Source organism: Microplitis mediator, chromosome 10 (assembly GCF_029852145.1).
Source record: "Microplitis mediator isolate UGA2020A chromosome 10, iyMicMedi2.1, whole genome shotgun sequence".
Taxonomy (NCBI): Eukaryota; Metazoa; Arthropoda; class Insecta; order Hymenoptera; family Braconidae; genus Microplitis; species Microplitis mediator.
The window spans coordinates 4,595,085-4,612,570 of record NC_079978.1 but is presented as its reverse complement, the minus strand read 5'-3'; the positions used below and the strand labels follow the sequence as shown (position 1 = coordinate 4,612,570).

General features: G+C 31.7%; 1 protein-coding gene across 18 annotated transcripts in view; it reads left to right on the top strand.

Annotated features, from left to right (window-relative positions):
- LOC130675935 (disks large 1 tumor suppressor protein) overlaps positions 1–17,486 on the top strand; it is a 251,336-nt gene that overhangs the window by 127,314 nt on the left and 106,536 nt on the right. For 7 of the 18 annotated variants that reach the window (XM_057481858.1, XM_057481857.1, XM_057481864.1 and 4 more), the window contains one exon: positions 14,701–14,837. In XM_057481858.1, coding sequence (XP_057337841.1) covers positions 14,701–14,837 — 137 coding nt within the window. Of the gene's footprint in view, positions 1–3,808; positions 4,631–14,700; positions 14,838–17,486 lie in introns of those variants that run through there. The other 11 variants (XM_057481861.1, XM_057481853.1, XM_057481852.1 and 8 more) reach the window with 5 other exon arrangements.

Genomic DNA, 17,486 nt, shown 5'->3' with positions numbered 1-17,486 from the left:
TTTGTGAGCAGCTACAAAAGTTACAACTACTCGAAATCAATAAAAATCAATCGTTAAGATAGCAGGGACACTGGTGTCCAGTTTCTGGCCACGAGGTCTGGCCGATTTTTTGTTTCTATTTTGTTGCTGGCTCTCTGAGTGGTCTTGGTGCTATTTATGAGCAGCAACAAAATTTATAACTACCTGATGTCCATAAAAACCGAGCGTTAAGATAGCAGGGACACTGGTGTCCAGTTTCTGGCCACTAGGTCTGGCCGATTTTTTGTTTCTATTCTGTTGCTAGCTTTCTGAGTGTTCCTCGTGCTATTTGTGAGCAGCTACAAAATTTACAACTACTCGAAATCAATAAAAATCAATCGTTAAGATAGCAGGGACACTGGTGTCCAGTTTCTGGCCACGAGGTCTGGCCGATTTTTTGTTTCTATTTTGTTGCTGGCTCTCTGAGTGGTCTTGGTGCTATTCATGAGCAGCAACAAAATTTACAACTACCCGAAGTCAATAAGATCCACTCGTCAAGATAGCAGGGACACTGGTGTCCAGTTTCTGGCCACTAGGTCTGGCCGATTTTTTGTTTCTATTTTGTTGCTGGCTCTCTGAGTGGTCTTGGTGCTATTTATGAGCAGCAACAAAATTTACAACTACCCGAAGTCAATAAGATCCACTCGTCAAGATAGCAGGGACACTGGTGTCCAGTTTCTGGCCACTAGGTCTGGCCGGTTTTTTGTTTCTATTTTGTTGCTTGCTCTCTGAGTGGTCTTGGTGCTATTTATGAGCAGCAGCAAAATTTATAACTACCTGATGTCCATAAAAACCGAGCGTTAAGATAGCAGGGACACTGGTGTCCAGTTTCTGGCCACTAGGTCTGGCCGATTTTTTGTTTCTATTTTGTTGCTAGCTTTCTGAGTGTTCCTCGTGCTATTTGTGAGCAGCTACAAAATTTACAACTACTCGAAATCAATAAAAATCAATCGTTAAGATAGCAGGGACACTGGTGTCCAGTTTCTGGCCACGAGGTCTGGCCGATTTTTTGTTTCTATTTTGTTGCTGGCTCTCTGAGTGGTCTTGGTGCTATTTATGAGCAGCAACAAAATTTACAACTACCCGAAGTCAATAAGATCCACTCGTCAAGATAGCAGGGACACTGGTGTCCAGTTTCTGGCCACGAGGTCTGGCCGATTTTTTATTTCTATTTTGTTGCTGGCTCTCTGAGTTGTCTTGGTGCTATTTGTGAGCAGCAACAAAATCTACATCTACCCGAAGTCAATTAAAACCGTGTATTGAGTTTGCTTCGACAGTGATCATTAGTGACCGGTAGCTAGCTTCGGCCGATTTCAACTTTTTCTATCTATTTGAGACGTCTTCTTTCAGCTACAAATTAGCAACAAATTTTGACCGTTTAGTCGTGTCATTCAACCCCGATTTCAGAATTTTACTGCTAGCTTATCGTGAAGATAGCAGTAACTCGATTTTTGGGGAATCGGCTAGAGCTACAAAATCGATTTTGCAGCAACTAATTAGCAACTATTTAGCTACAAATTCACGTGAAAAGTTCAGTCAATTTTGCTGACTTTCCACTGCCAGCTTTATGGAGCTGTAAGTTACTGGGGTTATTGAAAGAGAATACTTAAACGTAGCTTTTGAAATGTATATACTTGCTCAAGGCTATTGATCCTTGATGTTTGTAGATTCAAGTTTGCTGACTGGCTCTCCAATAGCTGTATAGAGCCAGCATATTTGCTAGGATGCAATAAAATAAATATCCAGACATGGGACCAAGATATTACCCAAGATGTTATCTCTGTATTTCCATACTGTTCCATTCAGTGCACCTCCTGACTTGTCCTGGGCTGTTTGCTCATGCAGTTGTTTGAATCTGCTCATCATCATTTTGTGTGAATACAAGTGGATGTAAATTGAATTGAATTCTATCCTATGACCTATACGATCTAGGAAGTAACCACTGGCATCACTGTCACTTTCTCTATACATTCTGTACCCGTACCTTATTTTAGCATCGCCACCACCACCGTCTCTCCTGCTATCAGCATCACTGCCGTATAAATTGGATTTTCGAGATATTACGACAGTGCCGTATGCTACCATACATCAAGTCTCGCTTCAATTGCACAATTTACTGTAGTACACAAAAACTCAGCTGTTCTTTACATCAGTAGACCAAATCCCTCCCTTTTATACAATTTATTGTCTCCAAAAAACCCTCCTCCATAGATATCACTAGAGATTTACAGCAATATCAACCCGCACTAGTATCTCGTATATTAAATCGATAACCACGCCTACACAGTTTTTAAAACATTATTTTAAATTATATGTGTATATAAATTATTTTTATTTTCTCTCAAAAACAAAAGGATTTTTTAAATCAAGGATATTTATTTATATATTTATATATATTACTTCACATCAATCAGTATTTAATCAATTTCATTCTACCATTTATTCACAGACTTGAGTGTAATATCATTCGATTGATTTAAGAATAAAATAAAAATAAAATAAAGTTTTCTTAAGGCTGCCTGGTCGCTTGATTTTTCTCAATCGCTCAGCTACTACACGGTGATGTTGGCGTGTGAGGGTAAATATTTTTCCTTCAGTCGATGGTATCGATTCTACAGCGATAGACGTACAGTAAATGTAGTAGAGTAGTTGTTGGAGAAGGAATGGAAACCCGTTGGGAAGTGAACTCATGACTGGACGTGCACACGTCCAAAGTTTCTTCCTACACGTTTTCCTACATTTTCGATGATAACGTTGCGGTCGAATTTCGGTTACGTGCACCAGTTTCAAAAGCAACCATTCGAATGAACACATATATTCATGCACAAGTATTCGCGTATATATGTATACTAGTTGGCTTATCTCTACATGATTATAATCCGTAATTGCACTTGTATCCTTGTTATCAGTTTGAATTTTAGTTGGTTAAGTTATATTTAAGATCTGGCCATATCGAAAAGTTTAATCCTGTCATTACATATTTTACTTAAAAAACGAACACTTTACTAAGACCACTAGGATTTTATGTAAATAAATTTTAATAAATTTAATTCAATTTATTAAAACGGCTTTATATCAATAAAGGAATTTAAAATTTATAAATTTAAAGAGTGAATTTTTTTGCTGTAGAAGCATAAAAAAATCATGTAATGTAATGTGACGTGGCTCTGTGGCTTTAGTAAAGCTGGAAAGTATTTGGTTAATACAACGTAGGTAATATTTTTCAGGTAATCCACAAAATAAACCAGCTAAAGTGATTACTCTTTAGCTTGGGAAAGTAAAAAGCAAAAGACAAAAAAAAAAGAGTAAAAACAGTGAATAATCCTCAAAAATGTGAAAAAGTGTTTTTTTAGTTTTTTGAGTTTTAACAAAAAAATATAAAGAGAAGAATAAACAACGTCAACTACAAAATAATCTGTACTACTCTCGATGATGTCGAGCTGTTAGAAATCTCGTCACTTTTATTCCTCGAGAGCTTGATCTACCTTTCCCGAGTATTACTACAACTACTACTCTCAATTCCAACGTCTCGAGGATTTTACCTTTTTATATTTACTCTCATTCTGCCTTTGCCAAACTATGAAAGCTTCACGATTCCAAGTGAATACCATGATTTCCATTCGCATTCAGCTAAAGTGCACGCAAATGGAACAATCCAGCCTGAAATTTAAACGAAAGCCAAGTGTTCCGATGAATTGAAACTTTTCTCAAGGCGTAATTCATTCAAGCTTATATTAAACGTACTTCTACTTCTTTTTTATTTTTGTATATGAAACAACAACAATAAAATATAAAAAAAATTCAAGAAGGAATAAGCTATCAACTAAAAACTCAATCACTGCCAATTTTAATTTAAAAAACACTAAAAATCCATAAAAAATCATTTTTCACGATAAATCTAAATTCATGGGATTCAATCCCACGAGAACAGCTTTTATAAATCTCAAGAGCATTAGACATTGACTGATGATTTTAAATCAGATTAGCATTTTTTTTTATTCTTAATCCCATAAATTACCGAACCAAAAAAGAACTCAACCAAAGGTTATATCGTAACGATCTTAATCCACGGAATTTCTCACAAGTACAGAACAAAAAATTATTTTTATACTAAAATTTGATCAACCGAGATCGTAAGTTAAGAAAATAGACGTCAGGGATTGGTTGGTGATGTGTCAGAAGGATACAACTGCAAGCCTCAATGACTGTGATTCAACGAGCATGAAGCAACCGCCGAGTGAGTACGTCTTCGAGGTTGCTATGGCACTGTTTGGTATGGTTTGGCTGTTGCGTGTTCGTTCGGAGATGCGTCGTTGCTCAAAGTGCCGACGCGAAGAACTGTTGACTGATCAACAACAACAACAACAGCAGCAGCAACAACAGCATTTCCATCAACAGTCACACCAACGTCACCACCATCATCATCATCATCAGCAGCAGCAGCAACATAATCCGCATCAATCACTGTCTCAAACGACTAGTTTGATTCAAACGCCAGATGACGGCATCACAATGTCGTCTGTAAACACATTGTTTACTTTGGACACTCCTGGAGCAACTGGACCAGCTGGAAGTTACTGCGAAGTTCACGGATACGTTGCACCTAAAGAAGGTATAATCAATCTATTTACTCATTATATATTCTGTAGCAGACTCAACTCAACTCCTCTGCCTTTTCCTTCACTTCCTTTACTCACTTATTATCTTGCTGAAGATTATCAATTATAACTTTACTCATTGAACAAAATGTGTCACACCAACACGATAACTTGCGCAAATTTCCAAAGCCGATAAGCAGGTCTTACACCACTATTCCATCGACGTAATATCCATGTATACATATATATCCTCACTTGCTTGTTATACTTATTATGGGAAGCATCTGCGTGCTTATAGTTTACTCCAATAATATACGCGCTTGCAGATGGTGCGGTTTAACGAGCCGTCGTTGTGACGACGTAAGCCCGTAAAATTTTTAACGTGCAAAACTTAACGTAACTTTTCGGTCAATGTCAATTACTGAATACATCATAAGCTATTTAATTAGCTAATCTCTACATTAATGTACCTGAAGATCGGAACGTTTTTCGCGCAACAAAAATGAAAAATTTATATAATTTGACTGTTTAAAGGGTAGTTGGGGGTGGCCTGGAATTTTCGGCTGACATACTAGCGCATGTACGAAATATTTCAAAGCTCTAGATCCAGTAGATTTCTTACTTTTCATTTCGTTTTTTGATCTTCGTTTCACGAAAAACGTTCCGAACTTCAGGTACATTTACATTATAATACTTGAATTAAAAATTACAAACGCAATAAAGATTATTTGTTACAATTTGTAACTCATACTTGAATTTCTCGCAGCATGACACTTTAACAAAATAATTAGATTTAATTTTGGGGAATCATAAATGATCGAAAAATCCAATTTTGCTGGTACTACAAATGTTGTACTACGTGTTGGGTTCTTCCATTTACAAGATACTTTTACGTGTTACCATTACATTTCTCATTGTAGTTGAACGTTAACATACGTACTGCTAGTTTACACACAGACCAACCTATTCAGCTGACTACGCAGTCTTTCGAAATATATCACGCAAAACTCCAACCCCAAAAGGAGCTTTTATAGCTCTGTTCCACGCGTGACTTGAACATTTTCACGTACATATATATTATAACTATATATAAACATGAATACTTACATACATAAATACACCTATTTATATATATATGTATTATATAGTGTCTAGCATTTCTATCTTCAATATAACGTAGCACACAACTGTGACGAGTGAAATGAACTTGAGCCAACTTTACTATTGTTACCCAACAAAACTCTCATGACATGAGTCTGCTGGTACGGCTTCATCTCTCACTCTCTTCCTCTTTTGCTTTACAATAATAACAGTATAACTGTAACAGCAGTAGCTAACACCACGTACTCCAGTTCGGCTCTTGTATCTTGTATACATAGTTTTGTTCATTGTTCCCTGAATCAACACACTCTCTCAAACTTTTATTAAAGCTTTGTTCCCAGAAACATTATCGAGTACACGCAACATCAATTAAGTGAATTAATAACAAAATTTCGAATCGAATCATCTCTACATTTATTTCTTTTTCTTCTCTACTATTAATCCCGTACTTCCAACCGATCTCATCATTTTTTGAATACCCATTTAGCAAGAAGGAAGTAAACATGCTCTCACGAGACAGCTTCAATATTTAATATATATATGAAAAATAAAGAATGAAAAGTAAATAAAAATAATGAAACATAAACCATCTACACAGTTACTTTTTAGTTTAGTATTCTTGTGGACTGTATGACCAGAACACAGAATGGTCATCATGACATTACCCGAGACTCAGTTGTAAAACAGTCCTTCTTTACGGCCGGAAGCCCAAGGCGTACTCACAATATCGCACTTTAAAGCTGAAAGCATGTTCGTGTTGGCTTGTTTCATTCCAACCACCGCAGCTCAGCTTGTCTACTAAACATATATATATATATATATATATATATATATATATATATATACTCCTACCACTACTAGCATTACCACGCCGAGTTTTTTTTGTTGTGTATAATATTGCTTACAAGTTTATTATATGCCAACCACCATCACACAGCTCTGACCTCTTTCAAAACAACCAAATCCACCTATATATTCCATACAATATACCGTATGGCTTTCAACCCCGTTTTTTGTCATTTGCTACAATTTTCCTCCATTTTTCACCATTTCTTATAGTCTTATTTCTTGTTGTTAAGAGCAACTTTTGTTTAGCTACGTAATTTAAAAAAAAAATTTAATTCATATTCTTTGTACGCTATGCCATTAAAATAATTGAACATTTTTTATCCATAAAAACATTAAGGGTTTCATAAACTTATAGGTAATTTTCTAAACCTATAAAACTCACAAAAATTAGAACTCTTTTTAAAAAAACAAAAATAGTAAATTTGTGAATAAAAAATTTGTTAGTAAATAAAAAAAAAATAATGTACAAGTTAAATTACTTTTATGTGGGTAACCTTCTAGAGCAGTTACGAGTGTTGTGATAAATAGTCCAGGAAATTAGAAAGCTTTACTATCTTCTGCAATCACTTTTTTAACCTTTTGTTTTTTTCGTTCTTGTTTTTTCTTCTTCTATACTTTCATTGTTTATATATACATTGAAAACAACGTTGCGTTATTTGGCGGGTTTAATTTTGGTGTTACACCATAACATCGTGTTATTACATTTTTTTATTCTCAAACATTTTCTCAGCGAAATGAGCATACCTATTTTTATTTTTCTACCTTACCCTCTTTTTCGTTGGTAGCTTAGTAAACGTTATAAATTTTAATGGTAAACTACCGGTTGAAAGTGTTGTAGTTAATGTATAAAAAAAAATGAAAAACTAAAATAGTTTATTCATGATTAGGTAGAATGGGACGATTCTCCAGTGAGTATAATTACCAACGCTTAACTTCTTTACATATGATAAAGTCAAGTGTGTACAGTTAAAATTTTAATGTCTATTAGCACATAAATAAAAAAAGTATAATAATTTTATCTCGGAAATTTATATCCAATTCATTCGTTCACTACTTTAATTAATATTAGCAGTTATAAACAATTATGTACTACGTGGGTTTTCATTTTAATACCTTTGACATTGACTAACATGTAAAACGTCTATTTTTGGTAAACACTTTTGTTATATATTTTAGTATTTATAATTTATTGTTGCATATCTGTCTTTATATAGATATGTTTTATGATTGTAAATTTTAATAATTTGTAATAATGTTTCTTATGGTAGAGCTCTGAAAAAGTCAGCAAAGTTGACGAAACGTTGGCGAATGAAATAAAAAGTTTGACATCAGCTTTTTTTGTCCATCTTTCCTTTTAAACGTACCGGTACTTTAATTAATGAAGTTCAACTATCAGATCCATTATATTGAAAAGAACAAATGAGATAAAGAAAATGATTGCCCGGATCAAAAAAATAACTTGATTTTGACTTATTTAACTTGCTTTTGACTACAGTAACTTGATTTTGACTTGCGTTTGACTCTGAACTTGATTTTGTCTACACGGTTAAAAATTTAAGTCAAATTCAAGTTATAGACTTCTTTAGACAGTTATAAATTCAGTCTCTTCTCTGGGATTTCTCTGGGATTTCCATAGACTTCTTTAGACAGTTATAAATTCAGTTTCTTCTCTGGGATTTCGCTGGGATTTCTCTAGGATTTCCATAGACTTCTTTAGACAGTTGTAAATTCAGTCTCTTCTCTGGGATTTATCTGGGATTTCTCTGGGATTTCCATAGACTTCTTTAGACAGTTATAGATTCAGTCTCTTCTCTGGGATTTCTCTGGGTTTTCCATAGACTTCTTTGAGCTTGACTTGAATGACTTAAATTTACGTCAACTAAGTCTGATTCAAGTTAAGCTTGAATGACTTAAATTTAAGTCAACTAAGTCAAATCCAAGACAACGTGACTTTAATTTGACTTAGTTGGCATCAATGGTTATTCAGTAAGAGAACTTAGTCAAAATCAAGTCAAAACCAAATGTATTTTTACACATTAAAATATGTTTTTCATTTATTAAATAAAGAAACCTAAACTTGACTTGCTTTTGTCTTCCAAAACTTGCTTCATTTTGAATTTTTTAAATTACGTCAAAATCAATTTATTTTTTTGACCCGGGTGAATGTATGAAATAGTGATTTAAATGTAAGATTTTAATTTTGCATTAAACAAATAAAGTATCAATTCAGTAGAGCACATAGTGCTTTTATTTTGTTTTCTGCGATATTAAGGAGTAAAAGTCACTATAAGTCTTGCCATTTTACATGGACATACACTAAATGCTGGTAGGAACGTTCCAATCCATTTGAGTCATGCTCACTGACCACCTGAGTGGCTATTCATCGTCCTGAGGGTGTACATCGTCTGTATAGATCTATACATATGGGTATACTCGTGAATTTCTCGTTCTCTGCAGCAGAGCATGTATCGATAGCCTCGTACTCCAGCTTCAATAGTTAATTTCAACAAAAACGATTTTATACACAACTTCCAGTACATCTATACTCACTATTGAGGTATTTTCACCGTCTATGTCTATGATTGATGCAGGAAACTATTTCCATGGTTGAAAAAGAAATTTCTCGGTTTAAAAACTATTCTCGTATGAGGTTGTTTTGTTTTATATTTTTATCGTAGCAATCAAAAAGTTGATTGATTGAAACTTTTATGATGTAATTTATATAGATTACAGAGTTAAATAATAATAATTACAATAATAGTTGATTTGCAAGTAAGATAATGCGGTTTAATATATAAGTTTGTTGTTAATGTCAAAAAGCTTTGATGAGATGAAAAAAATTATAAAGAAAGTGATAAATGGTTTATACTTCTTGTGAAACTATTAGTTGGGGGTTTTTAAATAATTTATCTTAGTCTCCTGTGTGTCAAGATATGAATTTGTTTATCATTTTTTTTCTACTGGTTACTCTGGGATTTTTTCCTAAAAGAAATAAATCAAAAATAGTCCCATGTCTCTCGAGAAATTATTAAATTTTTATTACTTATCTTTAAAAATTTTCGTAATAAAATTAATTGTTTTTTTTGCTTACCACTTACCTCGAAAAATGCGACGACTATAACTCTGAATTAGTTAATATTCACTATTTGCTAGTGAATTTCGCTGATTCACTTTTAGAGAGTACAGAAATAAAAAAATTTTGGTTCATTAGTTGAATTGGCATTATTTTCTATAACGCAAGTATCTGTATGGAATTTTTTGCGGGAGAAAAAATAAATATCAATATTTATATGAGTATCGGACCACAAATTTAAATCAACTCATCAATGTATTGCATGAAAAGTTTTAACGAAAAAACATTATCAAAAAATTAAAAAAAAATACAACCAATCCTCATATTGTACAGACTAAAAAATTTTTAAAGCCATTATCAGTGCAACTTTTTGTAAAGACAGATGAAATCTGTACGCTTTCATTCATTTTATTATTTTAACATATACAGAAAACTCGTTATCACTGAATGTTGAGTGCACATATATACGAACACACTCATGCCAATTCTATTTGCAAGCCATATATATATAAATTTATATGGTACAGCTTAGTGTCATGCCATTTTTCTCGTAAAAATAAATTAAATTGTACAACTAATGATGTACGTTAGTATAAAAAAAAATAAATGTAAAAAAAAAAACCTTATTTTCTCATCCTCCTCGACGAAAAATATTTTTTTTCCACCGAGTAAAAGTAAACTTTTTTCCCACAATAAAAAAAATCTAGTTATATTTTTATCCTTTATGAAAAAATTCCACCTCCAATTATGTAAATTTTATGGTTTAAGTATACGTTCTTTATTCACGTGCATCTTTTTCGTTTATTTCTTTTTTCCATAAGAAAATGAAAATAAAAAAACACTGCCCATATATTTATATAGTTAATTATTATTTGAATTCATAATTCGTAATAACATTGGCTATTAAAATACGCTATTCAAATATTTAATTAAATCAATAACGAGTGATTACATTATTTGTAAATACCAACAGTACACGAATAACAATGTTTATCTAATCATTTCGATATTTATCTATCGATATTTGGACATGTTCAAATTCTCAATAATTTTGATTAACAAAAATAAAAAATATGGAAAGGAAAAATAATAATAATGGTAAAAATAAAACTTTAAAAGGACTATTCATAAAATATCATATCTAGAAGACTCTATGATTAAACTGGTAAAGTAACAAAGCTGTTGAACAGATACAAGCAAGTAAAGCTTCATATGCGGGATCTTCTCATGAAATTAATAGAATGTTCTCTGGCAGAAATGTATAATCGTATACCGGGAATTTTAGACAGCATTCAAGTACGGTAACATGGAGAAATCGACATTTACTTTGATCAGAGAGATTTTAGATATATATATATATATATATAGTTTTTAAACTGGTCCAAAATACTGATTAACCGTACACCGGTGAAAGCTTTCTCAATAATTATTTCAGCAACGGATTTTCTTAAGCAGCTTTAAGTAATACTCTTGTACAGTTTTTAATCGATTTAAAATAACTGAATTAATAGCTTTTAGTATTCAATTCACTAACTACTTTTGATAACTCCATTATGCGAACATATATTATTGATCAATTGCAAAGTTGGTGTTATTTTATCTTTTTAAATATTAAATACTGTTATTATTTCCTCATCGATCCATCATGTTCATGTGAAAATTTAACTCAATTCGAAAAAATGTATATATAGTAATTATTCATGAAATTTAATATATATTATATTATCTGTGCACAAAGTAAAATTTTGATTACTGCTCGAATAATTAAACTCATATTTCTCATTATTATACATATTTTTTTATCAAATATAATTATGATATTATGATGATCAATCATCATTATTATTATTATTATTATTGTTATTATTATTATTATTATTATTATTATTATTATTATTATTATTATTATTATTATTATTATTATTATTATTATTATTATTATTATTATTATTATTATTATTATTATTATTATTATTATTATTATTATTATTATTGTTGTTGTTGTTGTTGTTATTATTATTATTATTATCATTATTATTTGGTTGTGAATTTATGAAACGATCAGTGTTGGTTAATTTTTTAAATGAAGGGATTACGGCTTTCCTGATCTGATTAATTGACTTTCTTTATTTTATTCATGGGTAACATTTCGTTAAACTTTATTAACAACTTTAGACCCTTATTTTTTTAAATAATAAATACAATAAATTTTTTAAATTTTTACAATGTCAATATAATACTTAACATTCTTTAATTTCTAGGTTTAAGACTTTACTTTTAAAACAATAAATTAATCGTTTAAATTTGTTAAAAAATCTATTAAATTGTAAATTATTGTTTTTGTTTATACTTAAGTTTAAATGTTTAGGAAATACTTTATATTTTCTGCAAAGTTTTAAAAATTTTACTCTCTTAAGGAGATTTGTTAGTTTGCTTGAAAATCGGATTCTTGACTTAGCTGTTTTTGATGTATGTATCCCAAATCTGCGTCCAAGTCTTTCGATGAATCTCATTTTATTTATATAGCCTTGTATAATTGTTTGGTTGTGAATTTATGAAACGATCAGTGGTGGTTAATTTTTTAAATGAAGGGATTACCGCTTTCCTGATCTGATTAATTGACTTTCTTTATTTAATTCATGGGTAAATTATGCAATGTATACATGAATTAAATAAAGAAAGTCAATTAATTAAATCAGGAAAGCCGTAATCCCTTCATTTCAAAAATTATTATTATAATTGTTGTTGTTATTTAAAATAATTTTAAAGATAAAATGTTTTCATAAATTATGATGAAATACAGTAAGTAGAATAAAATATGAAAAGATTTTATGAATTTAAAAATGAAATAATTCAGCATTAATGTACTTTTTAGTAGTATTATAAAAGTCTTAAAGTTATTCAAGATGACTTTTTAATTCATTGGATTTATATTACACGATAAGAATATTAACCTTTATAAAGCCGCGTCTCGCACAATCCACTGGCTCGACTACTACTGCTACCGCTACTACTTAGTTTGCTTGAGTAATTCTGGGAATACTTTGCAAGTGGTCTCACGTGACTAAAAAAAATTAAACGAGATATTCATTGCAGAAAATGTTTAAAACTGTAGATCCCAAACCCATACCTATATCTATGTATAGTTTTTCTTTTCCTTTTCTTCGTAACGTCAGAATATGTTCGTTATAAAGTTTTATAGAGCTGAAAAAATTGATATTTTTAGTATGATAAGAGTCTACGTGGCTATCAGAGATTATATATTATAATGAAAATAAACTTTAAACTCAATGGAAAATCGAGATAACTTTTAGTTTCTTTTTTTTTCTAAAGGGTAAACATTGAAATAAAATGAAAATAAAAACGTCGTTTTAAAAAAGCGAATTTTTCACAACTTTTCCACACCTGGTATCTCTTATTGATTTTCCAGCTATTACGGTTTTTTTATTACACTTCAGACATAATTTTATTACTTGCATAAAGACAAAAAAAAATTATCACACTAGATAAATCAATTTTTCCCAAAATTTTTTTTCTTTCATAAAAATTTTATGTTACCAACATAAAATACAATAAATCAAAAAAACATGAAATATAGACATAACGTTCTTCTATTTAACGAAAAACTTTTCAACAACAAAGAAAACGAGGATGAAAATTAAAAAATATAAATAACATATTTAACATATGAAGTAATGAATTCATGTGTGTATTGTCCATAAATCGTCTCATAGCAATGTATCATACAATTTGGAAAATATGCTGATCCGAGTTGACATTTGCGAAGAGGGCAAATGTAGCGGCAACTGAAAAGGTATACCACCATTTAAAATCACAATGATTTATTTTCCATTTTACTGAAAAATAAAATCAACGCATGATTTAACAATGCACTCGATAAAAAAAATTATTTATTATCTAATAGCATTATTTATAAACAATTACAATAAATTTATTCACGTTCATAATAACAATATGTTAATATATTTAGCCTGCGACTCTAGATAAGCGCGTCAATAGTCCGTTAAATTTTTATATCTCCTCATAAAATGTTATTTAAAACATTTTATGCATGCAATGTCATGAGTTATATTAAAAATATTTAACATTACAGCAATAATAATAATAATAATAAAAGTTAAACAGTAAAACCAAAATGCATCAATAGAATTTAATGTATAACATTTAACACGTGAACTATTTTCCATATAAATAAACACATAAATAGTAATTTGCATTTTACAAATACTTATACAGACAAAGTTTGTTATGTGGACCGACATAAATCGATGACTACTTGTAACTTGTAGGGAACTGTTCGAAACTGTCGTTCATTACTACAATCCAAGTATATAGCACATTTCCACAACTTGCTGCTGGAATATAACTTACAGGAGGAAACTGAATACATCCTGATTATGCGCATGTAAGCTATCGTTGCTTATACATGGACACAATCTACCCTCGACTATTTTCACATAAATAAATATATATTGTCATAAAACACAAAAACTTTAAGCATTATTCTTATTATAGAGGAAAAGTGGGCAATGGAAAAAAAATATCAGGAAAATTTGACTTACATGAAGCCAAGATATAAGATACCGTTATAAAATAACCATGTATATAGAAAATTTTAGTAAGTTTGAAATATATTTATGCGGATCTTCAGAGCGAGGGCGCCATAGAGTGTATTCGCTGTATTCGCAAAATGCTTTTTCAGAGAGCGAAAGAGTAAAGAGGTAGAAATTACGATCTTCCGCGGACTCCGGTAACCTGCAGCAGACACATCATGGATGATATATATTTTTCTCAGCTGCTGTAGTACGTACACATGAGACTCGCCGTCTTTCTCCTCATATGAGTCCAGAGTCTGGTCGTCTGGTTTCGAGCCGACTCTTCTCTTGTGGAAGTTAGTTTAAACTATTGAAAGTAATGTTTCTTTCTTATCTTGACACTCACCTACCCATAAACGTACTGACCTACAGTACTAACTTATATTGTCTACTCATACGTTAAAGTGATTTATTTATTGTTATTTTTTTTTTTTTCATGTTTTAGATATCCAGGAGTTTTATGAACTAACGCTGCTTGACGAGTCTAAGTCAGTGCAGCAGAAAACTGTAGAAACAATTCGCATTGCTGATAAATGGGAAGCCAGTGACGGTCCAATAACACCAACATTTGCATCAAATGACGTAAGTTTAATAACCAATTATCCTATTTATCAGTTTATTTTCGGCTTTGCGATTTTACATCTGAATATTTTTTAATTAAAAAAAAAATCGTATTTATTGAATCGAATTTCATGAACTAAATTCATTCGTTTGAAATCAAATTACTCATGCTATCTCTCCCTATATATGTATATATATTAACAGACTAATGATATATCATCGGAACAAATAGTAATTATAAGCTAAAGTCAGATAGCTAAATACCATGATAATATTATCACAGAGTAACGGCAGTAATGGCTTTAGAGTAATTTTATCCAATCCACAGTGAAATCCACAATTTTAATTGCTAATTGGGTTTTATCAAATGCTACATTCATACATACATGCATACATACATACATATTTATATGTATATATTAATGTAATATTATAATACTGCAGCACATGTAAATCGTTTAGGGTTACAGTATAAATATATGACAAGGCTGTCTGTCATACCATTCAACAGGGCCAAAAGTAACAAATTTAACATAAAACAAATGAGTAAAGTTCTGTTATCTTATTATTGTTATTATTGTCTTATCTATAAAGTGAGGTTTGTGTTGTTTGTATACGTTTGTTTTGTCATATAAAGTGGATACAAAGTTGATATGATTATCATGAGAAAAGAGAAACTGAAAACACAACAATGGAAATAAGCATAACTGTAAAGCACAAGGCACTTTGGTAATGACGTAAAAGACCCTGTCTCAAGTATATAAATATGGTGATGGAGGTAGAGACGATGGTGGTTGGTTGGTTATACCAAGTTAAGGATCCTTGTATAATATGAACTCTCAGTGGTCAGAAAGATAACGCGAAACGGCTGTTATGGAATGGCCGTACACGACGCATATGTGTTTTCTTGAACACATAGCGATAGTTACATCTCCAGTTCCAGTTCCAGTTCCCGTCCTAAATGTAGTTGGTAGTTACAGTAAAACGATGGTAACTGGTGGGCAAATACCCAAGCAGTAGCAGTAGCAGTAGCAGTTGGTCGACTGTCGCGCTTGAGAGTAATGCGGGCAGGATGCGGTTACACCAACATTCCAGGAAGTCTTTGATTAAACAGACGCGCGTTAGTGCTTTAGTTAGGTAGTAAGAGAGTACGCGGTCAAAACCAAAACCAGCGTGACATGAGTCGAGTGACCTGGCTATATATTGTGTATATATTCTATGCACATATAATGTATGGCATGCTGGTGCTGCTACTGGGCGATCCTTCACTTGCTTAGTTCCTCATTCACTCGCTTGCTCGCTTCCTCGTACACTTGCTCTTTGACTGACACTGATGTTTAATGTCCAGTCATTCACTTGGAAAATTTACAGTTAACCACTAAATTCAGCTTCTAGTCACTGGATCTTTGTAAATTGATGCCGTGTCAAAGCTTCCCGAGAAGTTTAACAAACACAAGAGCTATTTAGTATCATACGCTAAATTCCTACATAATTGTTTGATGCAATTATCCTCAGTGAAAATATTCTCTCATAAATTCAACAACTCGGCGTAATTTTTTGACGTTTCACACGATTTTTGTAAACTACAGCCATGAAAGTAATAAATAAAAAAAAATTTTAGAAATAAAAATAGTGAAAGCAAGCCTTTGATACCGATTTTCAATTTCATGTCAATAAAAAAAATGGCTGAACAAAAAAAGCAATTACACTTTTCATCTGCGTTTTACATAGGAAAAATCTATGTGCAGACTTTAAATTCAAATCCGGTTATTGAAGATACTTTGATCGAGAGCAAACTGATGTTTACCAATCAAATATTTGCTACTTCTGCTTTTAAATCTTCTTTTCTCCGGCTATACAAAGCTTCAATATTTTTCTTATATTTTAAATAAAAACAAAAAAATTAAATCTATGATCTTTTGCGTTCACAATGTTTTTACATTAATAATTTTATTTGAAAAGATATCTTGAGCATAATGTAGTAAGAATTTTCCCAAAAAAAAAAAAAATATATATATACATAAAGTAACATAAAATATGTAATAAATGTATCGTACATTAGGGTTTCTTCGTAGTACAGTAGCATTATTCATGAATTATTTCAATATGTAAAAAGCACACGCTATTATTTTCCGAGGGTTTCTCAAGCCCGTGATGGATCAACGTTACCCAAAATATATATATGTATATCCCGACTATCAACGCAGTAACATTTGTTACAAACAGATAACCGACGTATAACGAAAACCAGCTAAAACTTTTTGTGTTTCAATTAATCATCATTAAATAACGGAAACCCGGGAAAATTGAAATCTTCACATTATACCGAAAAAATGAACCATTGAGAAGAAGTAGAAATGGTTAAAATGAGCATTTACTAAAATTATCTGGAAAAAAAGTTTGAAATAGAAAACAAAATGCGTGTAACCCCAACTGAATTTCACGATCATGAGAGACTGTGGTCGGATGATGACGTCACATTCATCAAGTAACATCCCGCAGTTCACCTCGGGGCATGCGGACCGAGAACTAATATCGCCGCTTCCTCAACTACCATCCTGCTCGCGTGTGATTGCATTTATGGCTAAAGGGTACCACTGGTGAATACCCGTAAATTACGGATAGCTTGTATTGTATATTGTCGACATTTAGTTTATGTATATCTGTGTA